Genomic DNA, 22,085 nt, shown 5'->3' with positions numbered 1-22,085 from the left:
CGGCTGAAGGTCTCTGCGGGCAGGCTCGGCCAGGTGTGCTGCAGTGCATTTGGCTCTTTGTATCCTTGAGAGCCTTATCCCAGGGCTTTGGCAGTGTCCACATATGTGTACACACCAGCACCGACACGCATGTGTGCGTGCACATCCTTTTAAGATTGCAGCCTCCGGAAGGATTGTAGCCAAGTCATTCATGTGGACCTAAGCCAAGTAACTCAAAAGTCAGAGTTACGGGTTCTCTCCTTCACTGGCTCCATTGTGAACACCAAAATACAAAGGCAACCTTGCGCCAAACCAGTTGAGGTGGAAGCGACTGCTCCCACAGGGCTCCCTTTGCTTTGCTCAGAGTGGGAGATGTATTTCACTCAGTGGTTTGGAGGCTGGCTCTGAGAACCACGCTCAGGTGTGGGGCTCACCAGGTAGGTCAGTGGGACTGTGGGATGAGGATGAGTTATGCAAGGTCAAAAAGCTCTTGCAGAATCACACCCAAAATAATTGGTAGTATTTCAATCCTACTTCCTGTGCTGGTGGCAGATGACAATGAAACATCAAGTTTTGAGTCTGGTTTACCCTGTTTGATCTCTGTTTCCTCCTCCTGCCTGCTGGTGCTTGTGGGGAAAGTGCTGGGGAGTGGTGGGGCTGCCCCAGGCTCCCCACCGGGGTCGTGCCCCATTTCAGGCTGGTTCCTGGTAGTGGGGCTCTTGCTGCACTCGTCCAGTTGATACCTAGCCCCTAAAGCAGGGGATCTGTTCTCCTGAGAGACTCTGCCACCCCGGACTGCAAACAAATGGGCCTCTGATGTGGGAAAAAACCCAAATCGCCCACAGCCTTGGTGGCAGGTTCGGCTTACCTTTGCCCCGCAGGGATGATGGAAGGAGATCATCACTGGGTTAGTTCACCGGCAGCAAGGACAGAAATCCTCAAGGCATTTGCAGAGCAGTTGAGAAGAGCAGAAGCTCTGAGCTCCCAGCGCAAGGCTGCCTCTCCCCGAGCGTGGCCAAGAGCCCGCACTTTGGGGATTGTCTGGAGGTGACTCTGTGCCTGGGGTCTGCAGAAGCTCACAAAGTCAGTGTCTCTCTGGAGAAGGCTGTGGTGGCTGCATGACCTGCCCTGGCTGGTCTTCCCCGTCCCTGCAGAGGAGCAAAGAAGGTGCAGGGAAAGCTCCTCTGGTGACCAAAGGGCTGGAATAGCTTCAGGCACGGAGAATGTAACCGGACATGGTGTCCTCACCTTGGAGAAGAGCTGCCTTCAGAGGGAAGCGTTAGACTGGGGCTGCGCTGAAGTAGGCGAGTGGGAAACGCGTATTGACCACGTCATTGCAGCCGGTGCTGGGGGACGGTACGTGAAGCTGAGAGCCCACCAGAAGGAAGGTCTTTCCCCATAAGCATACCAGGGAGCTGTGGAGCTCACGGCCGCGGGGAGGGCAGAAATGCGGATGGGCTCCAGCGGAGATTAGATGAATTGTTGACCACGAGGATGAGGACGTGCCATCTGGCAGGCCCCGAACACCAGCTCGCCAGAAGCTGGCCAGGCTCCGTGTCTCGCTGGGTCCATCCCAGCCTGCCCCTGCCCTGCCTTAGCAGCTGCGTGGGGCACTGCAAGGACAAGGACAGGACAGGGAACTCGCGTGTCCTTCCGACCCAGCATGGTGTGGGATGTGCCAGCCCAGCAATACTTAAAACTGTCCACAAGAGTCACTGTTGCTTTATCTAAGGAGCCTCCATTCCTTCTGCCTGTGAACTGCCTGATTTCTTCACCCCGTGGAGGAGGAGGCTGTGTGGTTCAGGTCTCCGTCTGTGACGCTTTTCTTTTGCCCCAGCAAACTGCAGGCAGGGAGCTGCAAGGATTCAGGCTGCCGACAAGGATGATGAAGGAGGGTTGGCGCGTTGCAAGAGCGACCTTTCCCACGTGCTGCTCCACGCTGGTTATTTCTGTGCAGGAGTCCCAGCAGACAGCCCTTACCTTCGCCGCCTGTGCCGCAGCAGTTGAGCTTGGCTCTTTGATTTGCCCAGGGAGCAGCACAGCGTGTGCTTTGGAGACATGTGGCCCGAATTAACCTCTCTGCAAATGGTTTCTAAGTAACAGCAGTACATGTAGCAAGATAAACTGTGAAGCCTATTTATATTTACCAAGATTGTATTAACCTTTGAAAGGTTGACCTTATGCAAAAAAAAAAAAAAAAAAAAAAAAGATAAAGTGGCAAAAACATTGAGGGCATGAGGGGTTTTGTTGTTGTTTTTAATCCTTTCACTCTTTGATTACTTCAGCCTTTGCGGTGGTAAACATACACTGGCTTTCAAGGCATTCCTGATTTTTGCAGCTGCAGAGCCATTAAGTCTTTGCCTGTATTAGCACTTTCAAGGTCAGCCGTGATGCAAAACTCAAGGCAACCCATCAGCTGCATAAGAGCTGCTAATTTTCTTCATTTACTCTCCATGAGCAGCATGTCAAAGCCCCACATTGTTGCTGGATGTCACCCAGGCTGGTGTGGGGGAGGGCAGGGGTTGATTTAGCTGTGCTGGCCCCCAGGGACAATCCATGACCCTTTGCTGGGGGCCATCCCACAAGTGATCGTCATTAGCATCACCCCAGCGGTTTCCCAGTGTTAGAGTTTCCATCAGAATTGGAATAAACAAACAAACAAGGAGAATGTGTCTTTTGGGCACAGTCTCCCGTCGGAACTTGTTTGTGCAGAGCTGAAGCCTTGGAAGGAAATCCGTCCGATGGGGTCTCTGCCGGAGGAATGGCTGCCCGCTGCAGTACCACATGGCGCTGGAGCCAGTGATGAAAGCTCACCGTGTGCGATGCAAAGGGACGCGAGAGCCTGGGAGGATCCGGGGCTCGGTCGGGAGGAGAGCCTGCGGGTGGGCAGAGGAGCGCCTGGTGTGCAGGGCTGGCAAATGGGTGCTGGACGCTGCTGGACCGACCTCACCTGTGCATCCAGAGATGGATGCTCCGGAGCATTCGGCACAGCACAGCCCCACTCATTTCTCGTGCCTCCCTCCCTGCACAAGCAGGCAGACATCACTGCAGCCCCACGCCTCAGTTTCCCTGATTTTTAAGGGCAAGTGAATGTTGTTTGCGCTGAGGTGAGCAGTGAGGTTTGGCTCAGCTGGTAGCCTGCAACCCTCTTTGAGGCTCTTCAGTGGATGCACCAGAGACAGAAACAAAAGACAGTGGCGTTGTGTGATCCAGCAGGGAGAAGCCTTTGGCAGCAATGTTTCTTAATATATCTAATGAGGTGGCCTCTGGTCTTCGCAGTGCAGCCCAGAACAACAGCGGGTCCTTTGTAAACATGCCGTCAAAAAAGAGCAAAGGCAGAAGGTGCCCCGTGCATGGATTTATTAGATTTCTCCCCCCCCCCCCCCCCAGTGATCAATGCCACTTTGATTTCTGAAACAGAATCAAAGGACGTGGCTTGATATTCAAGCTCTTGCTCAGAAAACCTTTCTGAATCCAAGCGTCTGCTCTGCAGGAACCTTCAGCCCTGTCTCTTGGCTGGGCCTTCTGCCGATGCTGGTGCTGCCTGGAAGTGGGAGTGCATGGGGATTTGGGGCTGTGTGCCTCTACCTGCCAGTGGCTCGAGCTGGGGATACTGGAGTCTGTTCCCAGCTGGTAGCTGGTGTTTTCCGTTTGTAGGAGGAGTTACAAGTGCCACTTGCTAGCGCTGCCTTGGAAATCAAGGTCTATTTTTGCACCAAAGTGTTCAAGGCAAAGTCAAAGGGAATGAAGATGTAGTGCAGCTCAGGCAGTGTTCGGGGACTCCACGTGTATCCCATACCTCTGGTAACTAATTAAAAGGGGAGAACAGAAGGTTACAAAATGTGAATGGTACTGTTAGGACCAAGAATCAAGCCTGATGTGTTTTTTCCTTGGGAAACTAAAGAGGCCACAAAGCTGAGTGTGGCTGTGGGGTGCTGGAGAAGAAATGATCCCTGTCCCAAATCCTGCTACCTTTCCTCTAGCAGCCATGCTTGATCTTGGAGGTAGTGGTGGTTAGAGACCCCACACCCAAGGAACTGCTGTCCTAAATAAACCCACTAATGATTGGGTGCCAGTGTTGCAGTGGTGCCCCTAGGCCCTGCTCCACGTCCCCTCGTGCGGGCGGGCTGGGGTCCCCCGGCACGCCGCCGGAGCAGAGGTGCAGCCTTGGCGGCGGGCTGGAGGGACCTGGGGTCCACAGGACAGCGCATGCTGCGGGCTCGCTGCCACTCCCCATATGTGCCCGTGCACGGTTTTAGTGATGTAGCGAAAAGGGAGTTTGAGTAGTGAAAAATGTGGATACTTTCTGGGATGCTCTCCATCCCCAAATTAAGCCAGGACTGCCCCCAGTCCTCCCACTAAGCGAGCGGGATCCTCTGCCCCTTCCCAAACAGTGTCTTTTGTTGCTGTTTAGCTTTAGGGATTTATGGTTGGCTTTTTTCTTTTTTTTTTTCCGTCCCCGCTAGTCAGGGGACGAGGCAGGGAGGGGAATGAGGAAGCAGCGATGGTGTCTTTTCATTCTGCTAAATCCTGCAGAACATGCCTACATAAGACTGTTAAGCTCCTGATCAGTAATTACACACTGCAGCTCTGCCTTTAATCGGGATAAAAGACTTAAGGAAACTCCTTTGCCCCTGGTCTCTACCTTTTACCTAGAGATTTTATTGCTGTGAATATTAGTAACAGGAACAACTGCAGGAGCTCAGCTCTTGGGTTCGTGCAGAGTCTGGGAGCTCGTGCAGCCTTTCCAGCTCCTTGCTGCTTTGGCGCTGCTTCTCTTTGAGCAATTATTTCATGCTGTCTTTAGAAAGTAGAAAGAAGAAGAAAAAACCAGGGGGGTGTCTGGGCAGACGCCGGGTTGGTTGTGGTTGCAGTGGCTAGTTTCTCTCTTGAGGTCCCAATTCTGCAAGCGGCTGAACTTTCCTGGCTGGTTTGTTTGCAGCTTTGTTAGGCACGGCTCCAAGAAAGCAAGAGGTTAGGAGATATGTGCTGCAAGCCCTGCTGCAATCCTGCCTCCTTATCAGCGCCTCGGAGCCCCGGGGGTGAATAACCCCTTGCAAGCGTGTGTGTGCACTGACAGTTCCCTCGCTGCTGGCCCTGGGGACTGGGGCGGCTCAGGGTGGCCTCTGCTCGGGGGGTGCTGGGGGGAGCCACCTCCCACCATGCAGAGCTTGGCCTGAGCCCCCCAACTCTTGGGACCCCATTGGATTTTTGCAGATCAAAATGTAAAAATAATCAAGAAACAGCCTGGCCCACGGGTAAATGCAGAGGTGAACGTCTGCCCGTGTTCAGTGCTGAGCACACGATAAAAGTTTGAAGAATTGGGGGCTTATGAATTTAGTGCTCAACCTTAGTCCTGGTTTTACCAACAGATGTGGGTGAAGTTCCTTGTGTCAGAGGGTTTGCTGGTCTTTCTCTAAGCTGGTGCGAGATCCCCAGATAACCACATTTGCTGCTCTGAAGTTGATGCAATTCCGAGTTAAGGTGGAAACTGCGCTGCAAACTCCTTTGGGAGTGGGGAGAGCCAGGCATTGGATTTTAGCCGCCTTGTTAATCGGATCTCATCTTTTTTTTTTTTTTTTTTCTTCACAGAAACCAGGCAATGCGGAAAAAGTTAATTTTGTACTTTAAGAGGAGAAATCATGCTCGCAAACAGTGGGTAAGTGATTCCCTTATACCTTATTTTATATGTATAAAACAGCGTAATTTATTACGTGAGAAAGAAAAGGATGTTTTCCAGCAGAGAGGTGCTGGTGCTCAGTACTTTGCCTGTTGCATTGCTGTGGCATCTCTTATGCTTAAAAAAACTTGGATGTAAAGGAGAGGTCCCCTATCCCGCTGCAGGCAGCACCTCCCTCCGCAAGTACCCCCTGCAGAACAAACACTCGGGGTTGGCTTAATCACAGTGGAGCCCTTTATTGATCTCAGAGAGCCTATTCACAGCATAAATGTCTATTTTGTGACTAATTGAACCCTAAGAGAGGTGTGAAACAAGCTGACTCTGCTTCCAATAAATGGTCTGAAGACTGATCTGCCTTCTTCCAGCTGACCACAGAGTGATGTTCTGGGAATTTGTGGTATAAAACAAAAATCAAGCCCCGGCCAGTTCATTTCTAGGCAGCTTTGCCTGCGAGATAGTTGCAGTGTCCTTCAAGGAGATGGTTCTTGGTTAGGTAAGGTGGAAAGTGGGGTTTATTGTGAGACTTCGAAGGCATTTGTTGCAAGTCCCTAGTAAATAGAGGAGAAAGTTCAAGTTGGATTTACAGAATTTATACGGTTTTGGCACTGACAGCTGCCTGCAGCAGTCGCCAGCGGGAGCTGGGAGGCGAAAGCAGCACGGAAGGGGAAATGCCAGAAGCAGCCAACAGCCTGGCCCCCACCTGGAAGGTGGATTTTGTGGCATCTTTCTGCGAAGGATGATTCAGCCCATGATGCAGGGGTTTGCATTTTACGTGGAAGAGTAAATCCTGGTTCCTGACTTGGTGTCTCTGTTCTGGGCCAGGCTCAGGTGCTGGCGTTAGCGGCTGAAGTTGCAAATGGTGCAGGTTTTCTGAGCATCTTTGGTGCTAGTTGTGGACAGAAGTGCTCCGGCTGGGAGGAATTGTTGGAAAAAAGCAAAATAATCAGCCCTGGGAAGTGCTTTGAAGGTTCTGCCTTTAAAAGCAGCTTTCAATACAGACATTTCTGAGCAAGAGACCAAATTATTTTCTGATTTATGGTGAATAAAGGCATGCTCCTTTTCTTTCCTGTGTTTCATTTTCCCCCCTGGTTTGTAGCAATCTTCCAAAAGCCACAGATCTTGTACTTCAGAGGGATGGTTGTGTCTCCCGTTTGTGTCTGAATACATGTTTGTTTAGTCTTTTCCATGATAAAACTTATTCCAGGTTTTTAGCAAGGGGCTACAGGGCTTTCACCTTCAGCACAATGCAGTGTGGTAGCCAGTGCTGCTCAGGACACCTCGCCTGCCACAGCTGAGCACTTTTGCAGTTGCGGGTAGCGGATCAATATTCCCTTCCTCAAAACAGGGATTGCAAAGCTTCATGTGGTTTTATTGGAACCAGAAGGGAACTGCCCAGGAGCTGCTTTCTGGTGGAAACGGCTGGTTACTGCGCTAAATCTACAGTGAGTCGCTCTATTGTGAATATTGAGGAGCTGGGGGAAAAGGTTTTACCTAGGCTGCAAGAGCATCGTTCCTAAAATACGGCTTGCAGTAAAGTTGCCGGTCATGCAAAATAGGTGAATTTCTGCCAGCCGGTTTATTCAGTGTCCTTGAGAGGGGATTTTTCAGTTTAGGGAAGCGTTTTGCCTATTCTACAAAATAGGCAACATACGGTTGCTGAATTTGCAAAGTGAATACATTTGCTGATTCTGTTTGCAAAATGGGTACGCTTAGCTATTTTTCTGCCTATTTTGTAGCAGACCCTATTTTTAGCAAAGCCTATCTACGTGCCAGCGTTTCTTTCCAGCTCTTTTACTTTCTGGGGTATTGTCGCTGCCCAGGGCTGGCTGGAGCAGGGTCAGAGCTCGGTCCCTGCAGGGTTCAGCCCTGAGAGCCCCACCAGAGGATCTGCAGGGCTTCCTCCTGCCTCCACCGAGGACAGCACAGCAGAAGACATTTAATTGCCATCAGAGAGGTGATGCTGCAGAGAGGGAAGGGTAAAGGGAGCTGTTCTGGCTGTAAGAGGTTTATTTCTATCAGCCGGGGAAAGAAAACCATGGAGCTTGCACAGGAGTTGGACTGGTTCCTCCCGTCACCTTCGCTCTTCCCCTCCCCTCCGAAGAGCTGCTCCGTTCCCTGGAGCAGCGAGAGCGTGGGCTGTGGGAGGGCTCGGGTTTGGCACAGCCTACAAACTGCCTTCAGCTGCTACGGTGGCGTTACTATTCATCCATTTTTAGATACGCATGTCAAGTCCGATTTGGCTCGCCATCACTTTCTTGTGTGATTGAGAGGCTGATGGGCTGGTGAGCTCAGCTGGGAAGGGGAGCAGAGGAAGCACCGATGCTAAAAGCCAGCACAGACGGTTGCTCAGGAATGGACACACTTGCTTAAGGCTGCTCAGAGGATGCTTGAAGAAGGAATAGATACTTCTGCTCCTGAAGTGCCTGACCAGGAGCTTCTCCTGGTGATTGAGCTGTGAAGATCTGTGGAATGCACAATGATATAATGTGCCTGTAATCTTGGCTTTCGAAGGATGGCAAAAGATTGCAGGGAGCACGTATTGTGGCTGGACCAAAAAGCGCTAGACAGGGATGCTGCAGACCAGCCCTGCTGTAGTGGGGTTTGAAGCTTGCATGGCAGGAAAGATCTCTTTCCTCCATGGTGGGAAGGGACTTTTAAGAAAGCAGATGCAAGTCAGAAGTGCTCAGACGGTCCATAACAAAGCTGTGCTCTGGAGGGCCTGAGTTGTGTGAGCGGGGAGCTTTGGTACTGCCTGCACCGCTGCCAGGGTGTGAGCTGCTGGGGGAATCAGCAGTATGACGTTGATGTTGCTTTTTCCACAGGCAAATACCAGTTCCTTAAAAGAGGAATTCTGGATAAAGCTTTCGTCCAGTTGTCCCAAAGAGTGGAGGAAAAGGAAGAAAAAGAGCCGCCCCGCCAGCTACGAAACAGCCCGGCAGCCGTGCCAGGCGGCTCTGCTGGGGTGGTGGCTATGTGGGACCCAGCGCCAGCTCATTCCCACGGGAAATGAAAAGCCTTTCAAAGCCTCGAAGTTTCTCACCAGACCGAGCCCTTGTGCTGGGCTGTCCCCCAGCCGTGCCACGGGCTGGCATGCAGCACAGGGCACCGGCTGCCTCCCGGCGCTGAGGCTGATAAATTTTGCGGGGTATTTTTAGCCTCTTCCCAAATGCTATGCTCTGAAAGCAGGAGGATGTAGCAGATTTGCTGGCAGGGTGGGAGCTCTCATTCTCAGGGGACTGGTAGCATCACTTCAGGAGGGGTAAAAACGCAGCAGCTGTGATTTTTGCGAGGTGTTGCGGTTTGTTGCCATTACCTATAGCTCCTCGCCCGCAGCGTGAGATCCCCCTTGGCTTTTAGGGCATTTTTATTTTTGTTCTCATTCCTCGCTTTCATCTTACACCTGTTTCCTTTAGCTCCTGCCGAAACCCAAGCATCTCCTGTGCATCCGTGCGGGGCAGGAAAGTCTCTGGCTCCGGGCTTGCAAATGGGAATTAATTTATTATTATGTGCAGAGGGAAGCATTAGTCTGCATCAACTGTAGGGTTTGAGGTGCTTCGTCTGCCCCACATTATTGCTGAGGTGCCTCCAAAAGGCCACGGGGATCACAGGACGTGTTGCTGCGCTTGCGTTATTGCCAGGTCTGGGACGCCTGGACCAAACCGATGTGCCAGGATCGGTGTGACGCCGGCCGGGGCTTGCTGTGGGTGCCTGGCACCAGCGACGGGCCGCAGAGGTGCCGGTGCTCAGGGTCCACAGCACGACTGACCCACTTGGCTTGGGGTAACCCAGCTGCCTCCTGACCTGGAATCAGGCATTTCCATCACTTTGGGGTTTTTTTTTTTATCTCTGCCCATTTTTTTTGGTGGCTGAGAGCAAGTGAGATAAGAGCAGAGCACATCTGGGAAATCCTACAGCCTTGGACTTCCCTCCGGTCATGGGGTGGCGATGGCAAGAGATGAGTTTATTGCTTTCAAATCTGGATTCCCCCGTCTCTGCTGCAGTGCCGAGCGTGCTGCCGAGCGTGCCGGTGCCGAGCCGCCTGTTATGGAAAGCGGTGTCAGGGGTGGGAGGCAACCTGGGGTTTGCCATTGATTATTTTGCAGAGCGACATCTGCTTTCGCTTCCTGATTTGGGGCCTAGAAGGCATTTGTTTCACTCAGAGTGAAACCTTAAAACCCCCTCCGGTCGCCCAGCTGCTTTCACGTGAGGCTGGGCGCCATCACTCCTGTCACCACTGCAGCCGTCGGGGACCGTGGCCAGGCATCTTCTCGGTGTGGACCTTGCCTGTCCATGGGCATCTTCCTCCAGCAAGAGTGTGGTGGAAGGAGGGAGGAGCGATTCGGGGGTGGTGGTGGTAGGGTTCATTTGTGTTGCAAATGATATTTTAATGTTATGGTTACCGGGCTGGTCCCATCAATACCAGGGAGGAGCGTGGTGCCAGACCTGTGTGGGCAGCTGGGTGGGTGTGCCATGAGGACATCACCTGGGGGGACACGGCGTGGAAAAGCCCTTGCAGCACCACGTTTCGGCAGAGCCTGGATTTGCTGCCTGCGGGGATGCGGTCATCCCGCTCCTGGGCCAAAAAGGAGAAGCAGCAGCCGACAAAATGCTTTTGCTTTTCAGGACGGTGGAGGAGCTGTGGCATCACGGCATGGCCGGGCCACCACGCCGTATGGCCTCAGACAGGGGCCGGGTGCCCGGCTCTTGCTCGCGGGGAGCCAGGCCCGTGTGTGGAGCTGCTCTGTGGCCCCGGTCCCGCTGGCGTTGCCACTGAGCCGTGAGCACTGGGGCCGGTGTGTGTTGGTGGGAAGGGGTGCCCGGCTGCGGGTGCCTCGGCAAGCCTCTCCCTGGCACGATAAGCTGCCGGCTCTGGCCAGGGGAGGTGATGGCTCCGAAATTACAGCTCTGCATGCCCTGCTCGCACGGCAGGGACCCGCTCTCCTGCCCTCCCGTGTCCCTTCCCAAGGCCGTGTTTCAGTGCCTTCTTGCCTGGTGGCCTCAGGCAGGCGGCTTGCCCCCTACCCATGCGTGGCCAGCCATGTCAGAGCAGGGGCTCCCGCCCCAGCACTGGGGCTTTGGTTGCTGAATCAAGCACCCAAGGCGCTGGAGGATGCTCAGGCAGGAGGTGTGGTGGGTGGACGTAGCCATACTGGATGAGAGTCCTGGTTCCTGCAAAGATGTTGGGTCTGGAAGGGAAAAGCCTGAGGGTACCTGATGGCCTGTTTTGAGAATTTACCCTTGGGTTGGTCCCAGGCCCCGGAGCATGTCCATGTCCTAATAAACCATATTTCTTTAAGCAATATGACTCACGCTCAGCCTGAGCAGCCATTGAGGGACAGGCCTGGAGGAGCTGCCCTTCCCAGGTGCGTCTGCTGAGCTCCCTCTCTCCCTCTGCCCTTTCAGGAACAGAAGTTTTGCCAGCGCTATGACCAGCTGATGGAGGCCTGGGAAAAAAAAGTGGAGCGCATCGAAAATAACCCCCGGCGCCGTGCCAAAGAGAGTAAAGTGCGGGAATACTATGAGAAGCAATTCCCGGAGATCCGGAAGCAGCGGGAACTGCAAGAGCGCATGCAGAGGTTAGAGGAGAAGCGGTAGGAAGGGGCTGAGCTGGTATCGGACAGCCTTTCTCTTTTCTTTGGGGATGGGCGTGGGATTTGTTCATGGGAGGAGCGGGCTGGGATGCTGTCAGTCCCTTTTCTCCCCTTCTAGTTGAAAGGAGAAGCCAGCAGACAAGTAGCTTTGCTGCTTTTTCCCCAGCGTGGCTCAGCACAGAGCCAAGAGGGAAGGAAGAATGTCAGGAATGTGGTTGCCCATCTCCCCTCTGCTGCTGATCTCCCAGCTGGCCATGTCAGAGCAAGGGGCAGCTCCCTTGTGCTGGCCACCTGGTCAGGACTGCGCCAATTACTGCCTTACTGGTGGGCCTAAATGAAGACGTACAAGACTTGTAGATGGATTTGGTCATGTTGATGATTTAATACACGCTTATGCTTTGATCGGAGCGTGGGCAGGTAGAAGAAAGGTCTGCAGAGGTTATAGGAATGACCGCAGACAACATGAAAGGAGCAAAGTGTCTCACTGAAAGGGATGTCCTCTGTCTGTCCCATCCGCTGTCCATTTTCTCCTCCTCATTGGAAGCACAATTGAGGTCATATCGTTTCCTGCCAGGAGGAGACTGATTTCATCATCTCCACCCTTCTTGCTGGAAATTCCCTGTCCTTCCCATTTCAGCCCCAGGATCTTGCCCAGGGACACCTGATGCATGCAGAACCCAAATCCTTGTGCCAGCATCCTGTCCTTGAGCCCCACAAACAGCTGAATGGGTCCAAACTTCCTAATCGGTGGCTTTATTTTAAGAGAAGGGGAGAAATGGTACTGAGAAATGTTTAAGCTTTTATGTCCTTAATAAGAAAACTTTTAATTCCCTGGGATGCATGGCTGTTATGTTGGGTGATACTGGGGGGGGGAAAGATGTCAATGGCTGGTTTTGATTTAAAAGTTGCTGCAGCATTTGCAAACCAGATGCTGTGGCACAGTGCTAACGGCTCGGTGCTAGCTCTGATGCCTTTATGCCGTTGCTGTGGTGCAATGAATGGGAGAAAATAATGGGAAAGTAGGTTGGGTATGAAATATCCTTCTGTTGTAGTGATCCAGGAGGTGGCTGTTGGCACAGGTAAGGAAGGTTGTTAGAGGCTCTTGACCTGTGAGCCCAAAACCCAGGGGACATGGGGAACAGTGCTCTCCAGGCAGGACTAAGTGCTGTCAGAGCCCACGGGGCTGCAGTGGGCGCCGTTCCCATAGTGTGGGATGGCGTGGCTTGCGTGGGGTGTTGGGATATGGTCATTATGGCGTTCGAGGACAACAGGCCAGCGGGTTGTTATGAATGTGGTTTACAAAATGGAGCATCAGTGTCTGAGTGTTTCACTGCCCTTTCCCAGCAGGGTAGGACAGAGGGGCAGCGGCGGGCTCTCCATGTCAGCTGCACGCAGTGAGCACGAGGTGTCAGAAATCATCGACGGGCTCTCAGAGCAAGAGGTGAGACGGGGTTGTACTTTCTCCTCCTCTTCACTCCTCACTCCACTGTTCTCTGAGGAAGCCAGGAGACTATCACCAGGTCCCACGCCAGGTCCGACAGTGAAATCTAATATCAAATCCTACTAACATCAGGCTGCGCTGAGGTTGGGGAGCTTGCCATGATGCCTAATACACTTTCTGGACAGGATCCAAAGTGAGGTGTTTCTTCAATACCCAGTAACATCTTTCTAGCTGCCCCAGAGGTGTAATGGAGCTGTGCAGTGGTTCTGCAGGAGCAAAACGTGGAGCAAAGCATCTCAGGAGCTTGTGGCCAGTGGGTAGGGTTTATCGGCATTCGACTGCCTCTTAGGGACCTGAAACCCCAGCATGCTGCTCATCCTGGGTAGCACCCTAAAACCACCTCCTGGCTGGTTTAAACTGCAAGTGGAGGTGGGAAGGGAAGGGAGCCGGCGCCCTGGCTGCTGAGTGGAGGGGTTTTTCTGTTTCATTTTGTTTTGAATGGGCTGTGTGGCTTGACACAGGGGAATCCTATGGAATGAATGGTTTGTACGTGAGCCAGTTGGCCCACATCTTCTGGGAGTGCTCCATTCATCTTGAAACATCCCCGTGACCTTGGCTTCGTTTGGATCTGGTTTCACAAGGGTTCCACTCTCTTGGCACGGAGGCAAGCTTCAGTGAATGGATCGCGTTTGGGAGGGGAGAGCAGCCATTGCCCAGCAATAGCTGAGATGTTTGCTGCCTGTGTGCCACGGTTCGCTCCCTGCACTGGGTCCCAGGCAGTTTGCTGTTAGCCAGCAAAGGCAACGGCCCGGAGGACATGGATCTCAGAAGCAGAGGGAAATTTCACAGCTCTGCAGAGGTTGTGGCCAAGGGGAGCGTTAGATGATTGCCTCTGACCTCCTGCACAGTGTGCTGCTAAACTCCACCCTGACAGCCTTGTGCTGAGCCCCAAGGCACCGCTTTGCTTGTCTCAGAGGAGACCATAAGAGCTTCCAGCCCTTCCACGGGGTTGGAAGGAGCAGGGAGGTGAGAGCCAGGGAGAATTTCTGGCAGCAGGGGCCAGCTCTCCACCCTGGTGTGTTGCTGGAGAGGAGAGAGGTCTGGCTGCCCACCAGTGGGGTGCATCTGCAGTGCTTGGCACCCCAAGACCCTGCTCGGCGAAGGGAGAGGCTGTGCGCTCTCAGCTGCAAGCAGCACTCCTGCCAGCTGCCTCTCTGCCTGCCGTGGCTCTGCACAGGGGCTTTCTCCTTTCAGCTGGGGCAGTCTGCGGTTGTCAGGATCGATGCTCTGGCTTTGAGCTGTCCCTGACCTCCTACAATGAGATGACACCCCCAGGGCATCCGAAGCAGCCGGTTGCTAAACGGGAGGTGTCCTAGTGAGGATGAGGAACGTGATTAAATGAGTTGAAACATCGGTGTCTGTGCAGAGGCCTGTGTTTTAGGAACAGGAGGTTGGATCTGCTCGGTCGCAGTGCTGGGCAGGCCTGAGTTGGCAGCTTGCTGGAATGATTGGACGTTACTGTTCTCCAAGGAACCGGCATCTGGCTGTAAATTAAAATAACAGCACTTGAGACCTGGCCTTCCTCGGTCAAGGTTGGGATTTGTGTCTGACCAGTGCCATCCCAGGTGACAGGGAGGACTCAGAGCGATAGTGCTGCTAGCAAACAGAAGAGGGTGGCCAGAGCATCCCTTCGTCCCCACAGGGTGGACCTGTGCTGGGGCACCACCAGCAGCTCAGCTGAAGGGACAGTCCCAGCCTTGGGGCAGGGGATGGCACAAATGAGACATCACATTGGCTACTCTGTTGCAATACTTAAGGAAACCAGTGTGCCCAGTCTGTCCTGTCCTGGTGCACAGCCAGGGCTCTGGATTGAATAAGATGGAGTAAAGGCATCAGATTATGTCCCAGGGTGTTGCAGTAAGAGGAAAGAAAGGAATGACAGCCCCGTTATGGTGACATTTGAAACCTTCTGGAACAGTATTAGGTTTCCCATGGAAGGGAAATGCAACATCTCCCTCTGCCCACCCTCTCAGAAAGCTTTGCAGAACTGACCCACTTCCCTCACAATTTGGGGTGGGGGGCTGAACCTCCACGTGGCCCTGCGTTTGATGGCTGGGAAGGGTTTTGCACTGCCTGTGCCACCGCTGCTTTGACTTGTCTCTTGTTGTGGTCAGGAGTTGTTTTGCTTAAGTCAGACATTTCCACACGGTATCTTGGAGCCTTCTATTTCAAAATGAAAGATTAATTGTTTCCTGGCTGACAGCGATAACCTCTTTCAGCGTTTAATTTACAATTACTGTAGCAATAAAGCTGTCTAGTGCTTGCTTTTGAATTCTCCTGTTCAGGCGGAGGCCTGTCCTTTCCTCTCGAACATCTGTCCCCTGTGGTCCCCATGGGCCCGTGGTGCTGACCAACTGTTCTCTCTGCTTTCCCCAAAGAACCTGGAGAAGCAGATGCGCCAGCTCGCCGTCATCCCGCCCATGCTCTATGATGCTGACCAGCAGCGCATTAAATTCATCAACATGAACGGCCTCATGGATGACCCCATGAAGGTCTACAAGGACCGGCAGGTGATGAACATGTGGAGTGAACAGGAGAAGGAGACCTTCCGGGAAAAGTGAGTGTAGCCCACACAGCTCTCTCTGTAGCCCTTGGGAAGTGCGAGACAGGACCCCTCCAATGCTTTAGCCAGGGCCCTGGCATGCTAAGGCATGAATTTCCCAAAGGCTTGTCTTGCCCCCCAGGGACACAGCCGCGGTCGCTGTGTGGCTTTCGACCTGGGCACAGGGTGATGTACCTGCTTAGAAACCTCAGGCCTTTTTACATGGTTGGTGTGCTTGCACCTGTGTGCTTTTGCTCTGCCTGCTCCCATGCAGAGGTGTGGGAAGCTGCTGCTCATGACAGGGCAAGAACTGGAAGTTTTTCTGCTTCTACGTCCTCTGTTGTATCAGCTGGTTTAAGGATAGCAAGTGAAGCTCAGTGCTCCATACACTGTTACGTTTTTTGGATTTACATACCTGTCCTTTGGGCACTGTGTGTCCAGAGGGATTCTTGGGGCTGTCAACATCCAACTCCCCCACACAGAACCCCTCGGGCTGCAGCATCCAGCCGGTGCCCATCCCTCGGCACTCCGTCCTGCTCTCTGCAGGATTTGCCACCGGCTGCCACTTCCATGGATAAATTCCCGCATCAGATGTGCAAACTCTGGCTGCGATGCTTTTTCCTTTTTGCAAGCAGTCCTTGAGAACAGCTTTGCTTTATCGACTGAGGTCACTTGGGGGATTGCTGATCCTTTCCCTGGGTACAACCGTGCTGTCAGCCAAGCTGTGGGTCCCAGCTCAGTCTCACGTCCAGACTCCTCTGTATCTCATAGCCCAGCAGGGACCTGGCTGTGTTTGCATGGAGGACTGGAGCATCCTTGGTGCCCCTGATGTGCCATGTGCATCTGTAAAAACAGAGCTGGAGTTCAATTTCCAGTGGGATGAGCTCTGCTGGGGCTCGCTGCTGTGGGCATGAGGGACACGGAGGTATGTGGGTGCGCAAGGGCCACCTCGTCCCTTGCAGCAGCACCACTTTAGCCTGGCCTCTGGACAATCATGGGACGGCTCTGTGGATTACCAGCAGGCCCACGGCCAGCCATGCTGGAAGTCTCTCCATATCCAGGATCCCTCCTCCTGTCCCTGCTCGTGATGACTCCTGTTTGCAGCTGAAATAACTAATTGCCAAGATGGACCAAAAAAGAACAAAACAAGCAAACCGGCTCCAAGCCTTTGGTAGAGGAGAATCCTCATTGCTAATTAGCCTTAAAATGTGACACTCCAAACAGCAAGGCTTGCCCACAAATGACGCAAAGGCTAATTACTTGGTCTTTAATGGCGGGGCTGTGCCTGGCTAATGGGGCTGGAAGAATCCACACCCAGCTCGTGCATCCTGCTGGGCACGGTGGTTTCTGTGTCATCACTGTGGGTGATGCGGAGCTTGAGGCATAAATACAGCAGGATTTCAGGGCTCTCACAAAGCTCATTTTAAGAGATTGGTACTTAGGAGCTGTAAGGGGGACCGAGGGAGTCCTGCCCTGGCTTTCACCGCAATCCCGGTGCACAGGTAGCCGAGCTGCCTGGTGTGCTGCGGCTTCTAGCCTAGGTTTTTAAGGTGAACCAGAGTTATGTCATCTGCGATCGTGACCCAGAGCTGGCCTCTTCCTGAGACCATGAAAGCCTCGTGCAACCTTTTGTTCAGCCCTGATGGCAGGGGCTCTCAGAGAAAACAGCCAGGCACTGCAAGGCTGACAGGCTCCAGGTCTGAACTATTTTAGCTGTCAAAACATAATCACGAGGAAGAGTCTGATTTGATTTGCTTCTGGGCAGGATTTCAGATCTCTTTATTGAGAGCCCATCGCTAGCCTGCTCCCAGGGGGGCCTTGGTTTGCCAGTGAAGGAGCAGAGATGGCTGTGGTACCCCTTGATCCTGCTCAGGCATTGGGGCCCGGTCGTGCTGGGCACCGTGAGAGCACAGCATCTGTCCCTCATCATGGGGACCTGGCCTGGCCCGTGAAAAACACTGGATTGTCCTCTGCATTGCCCCCGACACGGCATTAGCATCATTGATAACATGGCCTTGAAAACCCTGTCCCTCGGTCAGCCCTTGGTTTGTGCTGTGTACAGTGTGACGAGCCAGCTCCAGCTTGGTGCTCTGACCCAGTCTGTCTGAGCAGCCAAGCTGCTTTTCTTTTTTTTTTTTTCTTTTTTTTTTCTCCCCCCCTCCCCTAGCATTTCTGTTTTCTTTTTTCTTATTTATTCATGTGTCTTGGGGGATGTCCCTTGGTGTCTGTGTTATATCTTGGGGGGGTAAGTTTTACCCTTCAAGATGCTTGATGGTAGAAAGGCTGCAGCTACCCGTGGGATAGAGACTAGGGATCCCATTAAGTGCCCGAGCATCACGCTCCCATTGCTGTCTATGCTCCCATGTCCCCCCCATCCCACGTGGTCACCCACAAAAGCCTCGTGCTGGCAGCAGCAGAGATGAGGTCTCCTTGCTCTGGTGACCAGTTACAGTGGCAGGGTTCTTGCAGTGCCACCCAAACCAGATGGGGGTCCTGCATCATGAAGGGCGTCGGCACGTGGGTGACAGCACCCACGTCCTGCTGCCATGGCTGGAGTTGGTCAGGCCCTCACTGAGCTCCGCTCGGTGCCCTGACCCTGAGTTTGGCTGTGGGGCTGAGCCGCAAAGGCAGGAGAAGAGAGCTCAGTCAGCAGCCCCTGGGGAATCACCAGCAAGGCTGGAGGCACCGAGCTGCTAGCCACGTCCTGTCTGCGTTACACCCACACCACAGCTCACCCGCCTTTTGCCTCCAATCCGTTTCCCCGGGAAATGGAGCCGTCAGCTCCTGGGAGCTGGCAGAGCTGCACGTGCCGAACGGGGCTGGCCCTGGCCACTCGGCTCCCCGGGACAGAGCCTGTGCTGGTGGTGGCCTCTCTGCCGGGGCCAGCGCTGTGCTCCAGCCCTGGCACAAAGTCACCACTCGCCAGGCTCCCCACGCTTTGGCAGCACATGGGTTAACTGTCCTCCTACCAGCAGGAGCACCTCGTGCCAAGGGCTTGCTGGCCTTTGGAGCTTCCCCACCAGCTAGGCGAAGGGATTTGCTGGAGGAGACGTCTCTGCACCTGGGGACGGCTTCCCCCCGGCAGGCGATGCACCCCCCTGAGCTGCTGGAGCCATGGACGAGCCTGCTGACAGCTCCTCCGCTCTCTGGGCAGGAGGCGGTGTTCCTCAGAGCTGCCGTGCCACCGGGGATCTCTTGAGCAACTCGGCAACGTGGCAGCTCTGTGCTTCCTCCCGGGGTTTGGGTTTCCCTTCCCGTCCTTTGCAGCTGCTCCTGACAGCCCAGCCGGGCTTGGGGTCCTGCACAGCGGCAGGGGCACCCCCAGCCGTGCTGCGGGGTGCTCGTGCTTGGCCATTGACGGCAATTCCTCGCCCTTTCCTTGCCAAATCCTGAGGCCTCGTCCGGGTGTGCAGCTGCCCTCTGTGCCTGTCCTGCTGTCGGTACGAGCTTGGGTGGCTGTGGGTTCGAGCAGGGTGATGGGCAGCTGTTGGGTACTGCCAGCCCCCCTGCCCTGTCCCACCCCGTGATGAACATCTGTGCATTGAAGCTCCTGACCAGCCCAGCTCCACTGGGCTAAATTTAAAGTTCCTGTCTTTCTGGGAAGCTGAGCAGCAGACAAATATTTTCTCAAACCCCTAAGTCCCTCAGGGAGCTGGCCTCGCTGCTCCAGGCGCGCAGGGCAAGGCAGCCCAGCTGCGAGGGGGGTCGGAGGCAGCACCCATACTAACCCTCTCCCTCTCGCTCCCGCAGGTTCATGCAGCATCCGAAGAACTTTGGCCTGATCGCATCCTTTCTGGACAGGAAGGTAAGCCTCCCTGCCTGGCTTTAACCTGCCTCGCACTGTCTCTTCTCCATCACGTGGCTCCCTTTGGTGCTGGAGCAGCCGGGGGATGCTGGGCACCTGTGGGCGGTGGTGGCTCAGAGCCCCAGGCACGGTCCAGACGCCTCCCAGCTCCCTGCAGAGACAAGGGACTGACTCAGCTGCAGAGAGACAGGGAGCTCAGCGCCGCGAGATGTGTGAACGCATCCAGCCTGGCGCGTAGGCGTTGCAGCCCACCCCGTGATCTGCCTGGGGGAGCTGCTTTCCAGCATCTCCTGGAGGCATTCTGTACCAGCCAGGCTGTCGCACAGAGGGCGTGGGCACCCGGCTGCCCAGCACAAAGCAGAGGGGTCCCCTCTTTGCTCAGGGAGGGGATCTTGAGGGTGGTCTGAGTCCCAGTTCATCCAGCAGTTTGGGTTGGTGTCATGTAAGCACACACACATCTTCCCTTGGTGTTTAGGAATAGTTTGCTCACAGGAGGGCCTGACCTTTCCCAAGCCTCTGTGTTGTGCTTCTTGGACTTTCCCTTTTTGCTGTTAATTGGGCTGATGGAAGAAAGGTTTGAAAAAGAGATCTGAGGGAAGAGCGAGTCTCTGGTCCTGTTCTGGGCGAGGCCATATGGGCAGATCCTGGACAGACCCAGCCTGGATAGATAGCGATAGACCAGGTGTTCTCCTGAGCAAGAAGCACTTGAGAGCTGCTTCTTCTCTGGCCCTTGCAGTTAGTTGCATCCTCTGCACATGTCATGCAGTATTTCATCCATGCAGTGTCCACTAATTCTGGGGGAGCCCCTCTGCTTTCAGGGAGGTGGCCTGCAGATGTCCCTTCCAGCCTAAATTATTTTCCGATTCTGCATGACTCAGGCTGGGGAAATAATTTATAAGACCTTGACTTTTCTGTCCAAAGCAGCAAGCAAGCAAAGGCCACCAGCAACCGTGTGCTGCTGTTGTCACTGTAAGATACCAGGCTCTTTTCAGCCTTTCCCACTTGTTAAAGCCGAAAGTGGTGGGACTTGGATGATGCTCACAATCCAGTCTGTGTTCCAAGCCGTAAAATGTCTTCTAATTTTATTTGTACTCGTTTGTAAATCAGGCTGTAATTATGATACAGAACACATCCATTATCCTGTTGGAGGGAGATGCAAAGTATGGCTCAATGTAATGAATTAATAGATTTTTAAATTGCATTATAAAAAAATAGTGATCTTAGCCCTTGGAACAGATGACTGTAAGTTTTTGTGTTCGCGTGTGTGTGTATAATCAGGGCTAGATTAGAAAGAGATCCAATTAACACTTTAAAAGTTGCAATCTGTTTTTGCAAATGGTTCCACTCCTTGCTCAGGGATGGGGAGAGCGCAGCCCCCATGCACCCCCACGAGCATGCAGCAGCGCCCTGCTCCTGGGCACTTGCAGGTGTGATGGGTGTGTGGGATTATTTGTGTTCATGCAACTGCTGATCCTGTATATGAAGGTGTAGCCCAAGACCAGTGTTCAGGTGCCCACCCAATTCAGCAAAGGACTTTTCCCAGCATGGTACGCTCCGTGCTGTTCAGGAGCAGAATATGTCCCAGCCACAGCTCCCCATTTTCCTAATGTGTCCGATCCTGGATGGTGCTTGTGGAGCTAACCACTGGAGCTGGAGTTGGGATGGCAGCTCTGGAGCGCCCAGATCTCAATCTGTCCACGGGAAAGTTGTGCACGCTCAAGCCAGTGAGCTTAGCGGCTGGAAATAACGCTAGCTGACAGTCGCGTGGCAGGTTGTGCCTCGCATAACCGCAACAGAGGGTGACAGGCGGCTCTCCTTCTTCTGCCTTTAGTTGCCACAGTCATCTGGGGTCAGCCCTTCCCCCTGCTTTGCTTCCAGCGTGGGGTGCTCTCTGCTCTGCACCCCCATCTCCATCTTGGCACGCCTGTGGGATGGCCATGGTCTGTCCCTTGGAAGAGCTGAGCCTTTTTACTAGGACAACGTGCGTTGCCCTCTTCTTCCAGCTCCACTGAAGGGCTTTGGGAGGGAGGTTCAGGGAAGCCTGTTTGGGCTGCAGATCTTCAGAAGCAGCAGGAGACCTGGCAATGGCAGGGCCTGAATGCTGCTCCTGTAAGTCCGCGCCCCGACAGCGCGAGGGGATGGGACCTTCTGTTCCCTGACTTGCCCGTGTCATTGCAGACGGTGGCAGACTGCGTCCTGTATTACTACCTGACCAAGAAGAATGAGAATTACAAAAACCTTGTAAGAAGGAATTACCGGCGGCGCGGGAAGAGCCAGGTAAGAGCTGGAGGAGCGCGTGGAAACGTCGTCCCTCGGGCTGAGCAAGGAGCTGCAGAGCTTTGCACTTGCAGGTTCTCAGCAGCGCTTTCTCTGAGCAACCCAAATGCTGCTTTTCTCCCCTCCTCAGATGGAGATCTCGCTTTCAGACTGTGATGGGGCTGTGGTTTTGCTCTGTATAGCTTTTCAGAACATGCTGTTTTCTGGCAGTTGATGTTTGTCGTCCCCGTGCCAAGGTCACAGTAGCTTTAAAAAAGCAAACAACAAACCCAAGATGCTTGAAAAAGTTGATGGAGTGAATGCAGAAAACCTGGCCATGCATCAGGAGTAGCACGGGGTTGCCCGTGCAGCCTGCGGCTCTGTGCAAGAACCGAGCGGGGCGTGTTTCTCTCTCCCCTCCAGAGACGGCAACCGGCGTGCTGACGGGGAAGGGGCTCCTGGGAGCTGGGAGGGGGTGCTCCTGCCTTGCAGAGCCTGCCCAAGGCTCTTCCTATGGGCAGAGTTATGGGAGGAGAATGACTTGAGTGGGAGTGACTTCTGCTGACCGCCTGAACAGAGGCATATAAATCTCTGTGAAGTGCCGGAGGGTGTCTGACATCCCCGTGGGGGATTTGGTGCTGAAGCTAGAGGAGACCCTTAACCCTTTGGTTAAGGGCCAGGCAGGTACCTAGGGCATCAGGAGGTGCCTGAGGGTAGGTGACTGAATCAAC

General features: G+C 53.8%; 1 protein-coding gene across 16 annotated transcripts in view; it reads left to right on the top strand.

Moving 5' to 3' along the window:
• Positions 1-22,085, top strand: part of NCOR2 (nuclear receptor corepressor 2) — a 260,683-nt gene that overhangs the window by 156,092 nt on the left and 82,506 nt on the right. For 8 of the 16 annotated variants that reach the window (XM_030024273.2, XM_030024281.2, XM_030024280.2 and 5 more), the window contains exons 9-14: positions 5,572-5,638; positions 11,063-11,250; positions 12,595-12,691; positions 15,130-15,308; positions 19,044-19,098; positions 21,277-21,375. In XM_030024273.2, the coding sequence (XP_029880133.1) occupies positions 5,572-5,638; positions 11,063-11,250; positions 12,595-12,691; positions 15,130-15,308; positions 19,044-19,098; positions 21,277-21,375 (685 nt within the window). The remainder of the gene's footprint in view (positions 1-5,571; positions 5,639-11,062; positions 11,251-12,594; positions 12,692-15,129; positions 15,309-19,043; positions 19,099-21,276; positions 21,376-22,085) is intronic. The other 8 variants (XM_030024275.2, XM_030024285.2, XM_030024284.2 and 5 more) reach the window with 3 other exon arrangements.

This window comes from Aquila chrysaetos, chromosome 9 (assembly GCF_900496995.4).
Source record: "Aquila chrysaetos chrysaetos chromosome 9, bAquChr1.4, whole genome shotgun sequence".
Lineage (NCBI taxonomy): Eukaryota > Metazoa > Chordata > Aves > Accipitriformes > Accipitridae > Aquila > Aquila chrysaetos.
This window is presented reverse-complemented; position numbering and strand designations above follow the sequence as displayed.